General features: G+C 44.2%; 2 protein-coding genes across 2 annotated transcripts in view; both read right to left on the bottom strand.

The window, feature by feature from the left end:
- The window catches only part of LOC119383707 (calumenin-B-like), a 583,129-nt gene that overhangs the window by 380,859 nt on the left and 190,414 nt on the right, over positions 1-11,856 (bottom strand). The window lies entirely within an intron of this gene.
- Positions 1-11,856, bottom strand: part of LOC119383708 (DNA polymerase delta catalytic subunit) — an 86,674-nt gene that overhangs the window by 74,403 nt on the left and 415 nt on the right. Inside the window, exons 2-3 of the mRNA XM_037651975.2 lie at positions 8,138-8,359; positions 164-453 (exon numbers count right to left, since the gene is read on the bottom strand). Of these exons, the coding sequence (XP_037507903.1) occupies positions 164-453; positions 8,138-8,321 (474 nt within the window). The 5' untranslated portion in view covers positions 8,322-8,359. The remainder of the gene's footprint in view (positions 1-163; positions 454-8,137; positions 8,360-11,856) is intronic.

Genomic DNA, 11,856 nt, shown 5'->3' on the forward strand with positions numbered 1-11,856 from the left:
GGTGCTGAATGAGGAAACTCTCATTGACAATCAAATTTCCCCCAATGCAAATGCATCAATGAAAATTTTGTCAAGTCAGATAGGCCTTCTCCTGCAACATGAACCAGTTTTGGTCACACTTGCTGCGAGCACCAGTCAAGAGCCTGTAAACAATGGCACACACCCTGAAGGCCCAGCAGTGCTCCTTGCGGAAGTTCGGAGGTGCCTCGACGTAGAAGTAGGGCAGGAAACCGTGCACGTGGCAGAGCACGCTGTGTCCGTCATCGGTGACGCCGAACATGCGCACGATGGGGATGGGGCCATGGCTCATTCCGGGCATGCCCGGCAGCGGCTCGCCCAAATAATGATCCAGGTCCAACTGCTGGAATTCGAGGCTGCGCGCCGCGGGGTCCCATGGTGCCTCCAGGGGAGGCCTTGCCCACCGCACGCTCGTGCACACGTCGGCTGGCCCAGCTGCGATCAAAGATCGGCTTTCAGATGGCTGCCCCTTTGGTTTATACATAGAGAAAGTAAAAACTACAATTCAATTCTGGGGTTTTGCTTGCCAGAACCGTAGTATGATTACGAGGCGTGTTGTAGCAAGGATCTCTGGATTCGTTATGACCACCTGAGGTTCCTTTAAGTGCACCCAATTTGAGGTAAACAAGGGTTTTCCCCTGGTGCCCCCCCCTCCTGAAATGTGGCCACTCTGGCCAGGAGTGAAACTTATTGTGTGCTTAGTAGTGCTACACATCGGCCACTAAGCTGCTATGGCGAGTAAAAAAAAATTACCTATTCAGGCAAGAAGTGTTAATTTAAAGGGCTCGTTTTTCTTTGTTATACACAATATTATCGAGCACTAACAGACAATAATGCCAAGGAAAGTATAGGGGATGTTATTAGTAGTAAATGTAAGGTAAATGTCAGGCAAAAGCCTTATATGTCTCATGCAAAGGTGGCCTTAAAAAAATCATGGGGTGAGCCCGAAACCCTACAAAAAATATCATATGACCTTTGAAGTGTGGCTCGGGCGAAACAAGCTGCGCATTGATTTCATCATTGCGGCATTGGCGCGACTCAAAAAGTCCCAGTTTCACTGCAAGGGGGAAGCACTGAATGCGATAGCAATAAATTGGAACGCTATACAAAGTAGCGCTATCAGCTTACTGCTTTAGAATCCGACCCAGCGTAACTCAACAGAACGTTGGTGTAAGGAAACGTGGCCACCGCAGTGAGTGAAGCAACTCTCTCGCAGTCTGTCGCTTCAATGCAAACTGAGCGGTGAGAACACGGCACATACAAAGGTATGAGCCCACAAATGCAATGGAATGCACTGGACGGCAAAAATGCACCTGGAGTGTTCTAGAATTGCGACAAATGGCATCTTCGACAAATCGCACTGGTGCGCACCGGGGCGCCCTGGTGCGCCGTTTCGTCCAATCGTCGTAGCACCTGGGTGCCCCGGTGCGATTTGTCGAAGATGTCAAAAGCTAAAGTATCACAAAACCTCTAAAGCGTGGCTCGAGGCACGTGAGCTGCATGTGACCTTCATCTTTACCGCGTTCACGTGGCAAAAGAAGTTTAAAATCGCCACTCATGTGACTTGGTCTACTAATGGCTATGGAGTCATGTAGAAAGGGCATGTGATGGAAGACGCTGAGCCAGGGCCTAGTGGATTGTGTGGAAGGTTGAAGGATTAAGTGATGCCAGGGAAGGCCCAATAACCACGAAATGAGATGTGAAGCACCAAACAGCTCGTCGGATGCCGATATGTGGTTTCAGTCTTTAATGCATTGCCACTAGGGCTTTCGCCTTTCGGTCGTCTTAGCATTTGTTTACTTATTCTAACGGTAGGGTTCAATATCCATAAACTACACAGCGGGCTAAAAGGAATGTCATAACGGAGGAGTTTGGATTAGCTCTCCCTATCTGGAGTTCCCTCGTAAAAATCATTAAGGTGGGTGAGATTTTGAGTTCACTAGGCTGTTTTGAGGCTTTAAACCCATTAAGCTTTATAAATATGTGCCAGAGAAAAGAAAGGACTTTGCTAAATAAAACATTTCCTTAATTAAATCTGTCTCTTTAATTAACCGTTTCACAGCATTCCTACACATGAAGCACGAGCCAGTCAACCTTAAGTCTGTTCATCTCCTTGCCTGCCCCCTTAAGGGGGACGTGGCACTTAGGGAATGAAAATCGACCAAAAAATCTAGTTTTCGCTGGCGATCTCTGCATGTTCCTGACATCATTGTGCACCTAATTACAAATTTTAATTGCTGCATACGGTCATCTTCTATCCACATCTTACTTTAAAAAAGCAGAACCATGCATCCTGCCCTTTAAATTGAGGGCAAACGGCAAGCAATTTTTCATGCTCTTCCTGTAATGGAGGAGCAATATCCTTTGTTCTGTCTGGGTTATCATTATGATTTCTTTTTCGCTTCTAAGATAAATAGATGCGATGTGTCGTAAAGCAAATTTCGCTTTAGTACTTTCTTATGAAAATGTTCTAAATCAAGGTTTTGTTTTGAGTATTAATTGGGGTGTTTTTTTAAATTGGGTGCAACAGCCCACAACTCTGCTTGGAAATGTCCTAAAGAAATGATTTATGCTTTACGACACACTACAAACATTCTCAATGTATTCTGCGGATTGTACATTGGTGTGCAGGTTGTGATTAATTAGCTAATTAGGCCTTAAACAAAGAAGTAGGTGCTTGTGATATCTTGGAAACTACTTATCATAGGAAAAAAGCAACTGCATATTTGAAATCAGCACACAAACATTCTTAAAATCTGCAAGTTCTATCAAAATCGATCAAGAATTTAAAAAAAAGTTTTAAAGTGCCACGTCTCCCCTTAATTTTAACGAAACTTTAACCAGGCACCGTAGGAAATTTCGAACTTGTGTTATTCACCGAAGCTTACCAAATCCATCCATAGAGCAATTTGTCTAGAGTTTTTCAGACGTGTTCATTATTATGTAGAGGGGACAGGAGGAATTTAAACATAGTAATTACGCACTACTAATATTCTTCTTACAAAAAAAGTCTGGACCCTGTACAGAAGACGGCCACACTTTGTAAAATAGCTTTAAATAATGCAAAACATTTTGCACACAAGGTAACAGTGACATTACAGCAAACAGCAAGCACTATAGAACTAAATAACTGAAGCACTAATTTCCAAGAGAGAGGAGATATGAGGGTGCATTTTAATACTGCAAAATTATGTTTAACCAGCTAAACAGCACAACAATTTTCCTCACCAGCCCAATTGAACACCACTCCAAAACGCACAGGCGCATGCACACTCATCTTCGTCGTCTTCTTTCTTCACAACAACAAAACAGTCACAGTTTCACCCGAAAAGCAAATCAATGACAGCAATAAATATATATTGAAACAAGTACATCAAGTAAGGTTTGCAGCTTTATCAGCCATGCATGGTGCAGTAAAGGTATGCTAACTAATTAAATTAACCAGCACAGACCAAAATTAGCAAACGCTCTGCGTTGTTTAAAGATTCACACTTTGAGATAACACGACCTTAAAAGTGTGCGCAGGAAGATAGTGCACGCGACACGACCAGCCGCCTTGGCTCGCTGAGCTTTTGCACCCACAGCAGATTAGCTTCGAGATAAGGCACCCAGGTCACCTGCACACTGCGTACAAATGGGCTGACAGAGGAGGAAACGCGCACTCACCTCGCAAATTTCTGCATTATTATTACAGCCAACAGTAACCATTTGTTTTATCCTTATAATAACAATAGAATAATAATAAGAAGAAAGAAGAATATCGAAGAAAAAGAATACAAACAAAAATATCTTACTTAGAGAAGAGACATATAGGTGTGACACAAACTTGCTAACAGACAGAATCATGTAATGCACAGTACGGTCAAATGAGAAACCACTCTTGTAGTAAAAAAGAAAGTCATACTGAAAGAATTCTGCTATCAAAAATCAGTATAACGATTTCACACCGTTATTCAGTGTGCTCCCTTTAATATTTCAAGCCAGCCACTATTTACTCCCACGCAACCTCCTGCACAGGTTGTAGTACTGTGAGCCAATCCACCATTTTCAGCTTTACAGAGATTCATTACCAAAACTAGGCTGTCAATGAACATTATTCCTTTCTAAATTCACCTCAATTCAAGTCTTGAAACTTCAAACAATTTTCAGCTTCTTGTATACATGTAGAGCTTTAGCAGAACGGTGTGCTGTCCTGAAATACTTGCGGTTAGGGAAAAGAGCTAGAACACAGAGTTGGAGCGCAAAAAAAGAAAAAAGAAAGCCATGCCTTTGAACACTGTGCATACTAACTTTTACAATTGTTGTCGCACAGCATTCCAAACCCTTACCAAAGTAAACAGCAAGATTCCAAAGGGAATGCAGTCACGGGAAGCACTTCAATAAAAGATGGGGAACCTGAAGCATGCTATCTTTTTTTTTTTTTCAATGTAGCACATTCTATTGGTCCGACCGTTGCGTGGTGGTCTGTGACATACCACGAGAAACCGAAACTGGTTGAGAGTCAACATAGATTCCAAGATTAGTAACATGAAATGTGCAACACCACAGCAATCACGCAGGGTGTGTTCCATTTCTGGACAGCATCGAGCCAGAGTCACCTGAAGAATGGAACACGCCTGGAAGACATCTGCACGAAATGATACCACCACGTGTCGGCAAGGGAAAGCTGAGATAAGCCCATAAAATGGCTGTCTTCAACTTCTTTTCTGTTTGAGCCAGTGAAAAATTCAATGTAGCTTACATTAAGCACATAAGAAAACATGCCTAAGTCTTCTTGTGAGCAGGTAACCTGCAGTGACAGCTTTTAGACACTTTCGGCGGAGCTTCGCTTACGCTCAGCCCCGCACAGATGTAGTGTCCCGAGACAGTAGAGCGAGCTGTATAGATTTCACATTTTTGACGAGCACGTCTTGCTGAGACGCGGTCGGCTTGGCTGCAAAACAATGTGGGCGCACCTTCGTGCTCCACTCAATCGACTTCTCCAGCGAAGCAAGAGATGCGTTCTACGTTCTGCTGCTTGCACGATTATTCTGTGCAAGTGCACTGCAGCTCCTTTCATGTATCTGAGTGTAAATCGCTAGCATACGCAGGTCTGACCGAAGCAGATCGTAAACGCACAGCTAAAGGTGTCTTTTAAAGGGATACTAAAGTGAAACAATAAATGAGTTTAGACAGATAAATTGTGCTCGGAAAACTTTAGGGCCATTAATTTCACCAGCATAGGTTTATTATTAGATGAGAAAAATCAGTGTCAAAAGTTTCACTTTTAAATTTCCCACCGAAATCTCCGATGGTGACATCACGGATTTCAAAATTTCCTGCCAAAATCTCCAATGGTGATGTCACAGATTTCAATATGTTTTTTAGTATACTGGCCGCATTGGCTTAATGAAATCTCCTGAAACATTGTATGTTAAGTTTCTGGCTCCCTCAGAAGACAACGAGCTTCATTTTTAGTGATCAGGAACTAAGTAGGCCTTAGTATATCTCATCAAAATCAATGACATCTCGTCTAATGCAGGCGTCATCAAGGTGACGTCGTCACCCTCATTTTCCTTTTGCGTGTTTCCTCACTTACCAAGCATTTTCTTGCAGCAAGCTTGGTGTTTTGGTATTGTGAAAGGGTAATTCACTAATACGAGAAAAATCGTTTTTCTCTTTAGTGCCCCTTTAAATGGGCCTTGCAACACTTTTGGAACATAGTTAGAATAGTCTGCTGCTCAGCAGTCAAGGCTTCTGTGAACACGTGAGCCACATGTTAACTGAACTGCACGCAGCAGTGAAATTGTAATTTTTGTTTGACAGACAGCTAGAAATCGCTCGTTCTCCTCACGGCAAATTATGCAGTCGAGGGGACCGACCACGTACACAAAGGGAAGGACACGTTCGTTGGCAGCTTTTATGTTCGCCAAAATATCCACAGTAATACTTATATTGTTTGTTTTGAGCTCTATAAATAAAAAATACTGCTGTCTCTCTCCTTATAAACCCCAAAAAAGCAACTCTTGTGTATCTTAGTACCATCACTTTTAAAAAACAGTCGCCTGCTTAGTGTTTTGTTTTCCCCTATGTTCATGTGTGACAGCACACGGCGTGCTACACCCGTGCTATTGAGGCAAGAGCCTTAGACGTCTCATAAAACGCAAAAAGTGACCGTCGGTGTCAGCGGTGGCATTGGCATCAGCAGGAACATTCCAAAAAGTTGAGTGATCACAGGTGACGTGCTCATGACGTCACAGGTCGTCAAAATTTGCAACAGCATCATGATAATGTCCCCACATGGCCCCGCCGCGGTGGTCTAGTGGTTATGGCGCTCGATTGCTGACCCGAAGGTCACGGGATCGAATCCCGGCCGCGGCGGCTGCATTTTCGATGGAGGCGAAAATGTTTGAGGCCCGTGTACTTAGATTTAGGTGCACGTTAAAGAACCCCAGGTGGTCGAAATTTCCGGAGCCCTCCACTACGGCGTCTCTCATAATCATATGGTGGTTTTGGGACGTTAAACCCTAGATATTATTATTAATGTCCCCACATGACATTGTTGCTTGGTCAAAGGCCGGCCCATCCCAGAGGCAGTGCTACTGAGGTGCATAAAGCTTGAAGGTAGGGGGGGAATCAATGCACTTGACTGAGAGCCACACCTTTGCTTTTTGTTATGGTAAATTCATTTTAAACTAGTACAAGTCAAGTTTGTCAAGTATTCTGGTCCTTGCGTCACAGCATCGTTGAAATGAGGAATTAAATAATGGCGCTTTAGAAGGTGCTGACAGTAATCAATCTCAGTGGCGAAACTAACAGCACTGCCCTCGTATGTTTCTCGATATGTGTGTATTTTTTGTGCCCAGGTTCTGGTAACAAGTTGCGTATGCGACCGGGCTAGTAGGTGTGGATCCTTGACGTGATAACCTCCGCCCTAACCTAACGATAACTTTACTGAACAGACGTCCTCAAGTAGAGATGTGTCAACCAAAGGCTCCGTAAATAGGCATTGCTGACCTGACGATCCAAAAATTGAATCTGTAAAAATTCATGAAATGCTAATAAATGCTTGTCACTGACCTTAGCAATTTCACTTTTCTGTATGTGCTGCTGCACTCAGCAGACTTCAGTGAAATATACTTCAGGCAGTTTTGCTCCTGATTAAGCTTAGGCAGCCTAAAACACTATGGACCTTTACATACAATGACAAGGTCTACACACCCTGTGTAATGTGTAGGTCATTATTTATATATGTTTATTTGTGCATCGGGCTGAGGATCAGCATTACAAACGTAACATCAGTGTTTATGATTATGTGACAATATATTTATTTGACTAATACACTAATAGACCTATTAGGCTAATACACTAAGATATCTACTATAGTCGGATACAACTTTAGAAGGCAGCGGCATTTCCTCCTCAAAATCGGATGAACACAAGCCTGCATCAATGGGCGCGCACTCGGGACTGACGTCATGAGTGGGACGGCCGGTGGCTCCACCTTCGGAGAACATTGGCGCGTGCATGAGCAGGACTATTTCTTTAGTCGCGGAGGCGATCGGCTGCTGCGCTTCGGTCGTCTGGGCAGGGCCTCTCTTGCCTTCTAAAGTTGTATCCGACTATAGACTAATAGATCTACAAGACGAATACACTATGAGACTGAAAGACCAATACACTAACAGAACCTGTTAGTGGCAGTAACCTAATGGTCTATTAGGTAGTTTTTGTGCTTGAATTTTTGCCAAGGAAGCTTTGCACAGAGTAATCTTAGTGCCCAGTCATCCCTCTGGTGGATGTTACAGGATGGCCTACTTCTGACAACTCACACATGTATGCAAATAGAGATTGGATGCATATTAATAATTGTTGGGGTTTGACGTCCCAAAACCACGATTTGATTATGAGGGGCACCGTAGTGGAGGGCTCCGGAAATTTCGACCATCTGGTGTCCTTTAAAGTGCACCTAAATCTAAGTACACAGACCTCAAGCATTTTCGCCTCCATCGAAAATGCGGCCGCCACAGCCGGGATTCGATCCCGCAACCTGCGGGTCAGCAGTCGAGCACCATAACCATTAGATCACCGTGGCAGGTAGAGATTGGATGCAGGAACTGAAGGTGGCACCAAGCAAACTCACCGACGGACTCCTGGGAGTCGACATCATCCATTGCCTGCTCCTCACTGAGCTGCTGCTCCATGAGGGCCAGCTCTGCTTCGAAGTCCATCGGCTCATCGTCGTCATCATTCTGTTTGCGTGACTTCTTCATGCCGTTCTGCTGCGATGAGCTCAGTCGCCCCGACTGCTTCCGTTTGTAGTCCATCTTCGATTACGACAGCACAAGTTTTGAAACAGGCAGCCCTGCATGATATCACACACCATTGCACCACCCGTCACAATGCCGCCATGGCACACATCAGTCATCATTGACATCATCAGCCTAATACCACCACAGGATGAAGGTCGCTCCCAGCAAACTCCTGTCACCACGGTTGTGTACCGCCTGGCTTTACTCTATGCCTGCAAATTTCTTAAATTTAATTGTGCTTCAAAATATTCTGGGTGTCCATGACTGAAATTTCCCTTCCTTTGGCACCCGTCTTGTCATTACGAAGTGACACTAACAAGAAAAATACCAATTCCAAGAACCGACTGTCAACAGTGTACAACTGCCACAGGCGTTTCCTTCCCCAAAGCTGAATGCCCTAACAGTGAGCGGATTAAAATATATATAAAAATTTATGTTGACAAATGTAAGCAAGCAACAAAAGCTGTAGAAACAGTGCCACTGGGCTATTGAGTTCGTCTTGACAGTGTTTCCAATGAGAATGAAGCTTGCAAAACAGCCGCAATGTAAAGCAGCATCGGATGCAGATATGTTTGGCCATTGCAAACTTTGGTACGTTTTCACGTTTTGCACGTTTCCATGTTTGAAATCAACACATGATGCTGTAGTGGAGAGGCTACAGCTTATAAAATCAGAAAACCGTGGTTATTTAACGTGCTCCCATTGCAATTCTGAATTCCTACACAACAGGAATAAAACCGGGAATCAAACCTTCAATTTTTGTCCACATGCGACCTAGGAAAAAGTGACGATTCATTATCATCTGTCCTAATTCCACCACATCAAAGGTGCCCTTAGTTGGAAGCCTAGGTGCAGTTATCAATGAAAAAATAGAACATTCTACATGTGACAGAAAGCGGCCACATGCCGCCCTCAACAAAATTAAGTGAAATCGATTGACTGGGACAGTGTTTAACATACAAAATGAGCACAGTGCCTAGGATGCCACAAAACAGCCTAGAGGTTCACTTCAGCAAGTTGACGTTCTTTAACGTTCACGAAAAACTCTGTACATAAGCATTTTTAAAACTTCTCCCGTTGAAACACGGCCGGAAATTTGACCTTTGACCTCATGCTCACTGCCGTCTATGCGCAAATGTGCGCGAAGCAAGTTTCACGACAAGAAAAGTAGGTATCCCCCCAAAAGTAGCACGAACATGGATGGCAACCTCGACTGCTCGCTCTCTTATTATTGCACGACATTTGAGTTGACATTAATCACCCTTCATAATGCCCGGCGTTAATCGACTCGTTAGCTTTTTTTTAAATGCGAAGCATTTCTTAGCGAACCTCTGGCACTTTGAGCGTTTCTATCTACGTATCTATCTATCTATCTGTCTGTCTGTCTGTCTGTCAGTCTGTCTGTCTGTCTGTCTGTCTGTCTGTCTGTCTATCTATCTATCTATCTATCTATCTATCTATCTATCTCTATCTATCTATCTATCTATCTCTATCTATCTATCTATCTATCTATCTATCTATCTATCTATCTATCTATCTATCTATCTATCTATCTAGCCACCTACGTCTGGGTGCTCTCATGATCGCCTCCTTAACTTGGTGAAGACCAAAATTTGCACGGGAGGGTAAGAGGATTTGACGATTATGGTTGCCGGGTCATGACATGAATAACGTTAAAATCCTGTCACGTACGTCGTCAAACCCTTTGCACTAGACACGTGTGGCACATACCCGTTTACCACGGGCCGCAGTGTACGGGTATACGCCACAGGTGATTGACAGTTTATATATACCGAGGAACGGCGAGAACGGACATTGGTAACTTAAATGCTAGAGCGTTAAGAAAAACCAACAATGGCAGCGTTGACTCAACGAATGGAATGAATGAAAATTAGGATCCCTGCAGGAATCGAACCCACGCATTCTGCGTGGCAATCAGGTATTCTACCACTGAGCCATGCCAGGTCTATAAACTGGTTTGGAAAACAGCCTACACAGGCGTAATATCGGTGCAACGTCAATTGTGGTTGTGGTGCTTGCTATCTAATTTTACAAGAAAGCAATAAACACTACATGATACTCCTACGATGTGTACTCCTACGATAAATGCATCATATCAGATTAACGTCTGTAGTTCCAGTGTTGGCTCCGCTTTTATAGCAGTCTAATAAACATTAAGTTTGTATTCATATGCTTCAGCAAGCTATATTGAAGCATTGCTGACCCCGGAGGAATACATTAACGAAAGTTACATGTGATATCCACATCACCGCACCGTAAATTGCACTTAGTCCGCAAGAACGACGCAGTGTCCACTTCATTTCTTACGAGGCTGGGCGATGGCCTCATGCTGACCGAGGATGATGCCAGATTGAGTGACAGCCGCCTTGTAGACTAGGCCACGTAGGCCACATATGCCCAGGTAGTCTACGAATACGACAAACACCATCCACTGATGTTGGTCCACGTAGCACTATCCAGGCCTACCAGCCTCGACGGCCTATACCTCACCAACGCGAAGGGTGGCTTCAGGTTCCTACTTGTCGCCGGCTCTGTCGACAGCCCATTTGTCGACGAAATGACCGAGGCATGAGGATGTAGATGCGGTCACTGACCAAGTCAAGGTGAAAAACACCGAGACGTTTCGGGACCCATACGGGTTCCTTGTTCACACTAAGCAGGCAAGAGCCGTGTGTCGCTTTTGTATGCTAAAATGTGACGTAATGAACGGGTGTAGGTGTAGGAACCGAGGCATCCTAGAATTCCAACAGCTCTACTATACCACATACTTCACTACACATGGACCCCTCGTCACCACGATCACGACCGGATCCTATAACAAGTCATGACCAGCTGCTGGTGCTCACTGATCACGGTGATGATGCCCTTGTTCAAGAACTGTCAAGAACTTCTTCCACACATGCACACGAGTTCGTGAATGTGCGTGCATTCTCGGGACACATATGCGGCTCTTCAACATATATATGTGTGCGTATAAAATTTAAACATATCTTTAGCGTCATTTTGTAACGTGTCGCTCAGTAAAAAAAGTTACGCCACAGTCACCTACCCGCCGCATGCTTCGCATAACATCGATTCCCACGGTACGTGGGATCTGCCGAATTTTTTTATTTCACAATACTGCAGGCCCTTCACGGGCCCATGCAGGAGTGGGTTGAACGTAAATACAGTTCACAAAAGTTGGAAAAAAAATGAGACCATATATACAGATCAAAGAGTATGAGCACTCTTAGTAGTGGTGTGGAGATCAATACCCGAATCGGAACTTGGCGATGCTTCCTTTCTTGGAACCCGGATCAGTGATCCTAGCAACCAGCAAACAACAAACAACAAACTAGCAACCAGCGTTTTGGCCTTCAAAACCCGTTCGTCGGATTACACAGTCTACGCGAATGCAGCACAGAGCATGCAACTGTCGTGCTGGGTCAGTCCATCGATAGTCGACGATGAAGAGGTAAGTGGAAGTATTGCTGCTGCTGGAGAGAGGTGAATTACTTAGGCAGCTGACAGGTCGGAAGACGAGCGCATG

Source organism: Rhipicephalus sanguineus, chromosome 2, assembly GCF_013339695.2.
Source record: "Rhipicephalus sanguineus isolate Rsan-2018 chromosome 2, BIME_Rsan_1.4, whole genome shotgun sequence".
Classification (NCBI taxonomy): Eukaryota; Metazoa; Arthropoda; class Arachnida; order Ixodida; family Ixodidae; genus Rhipicephalus; species Rhipicephalus sanguineus.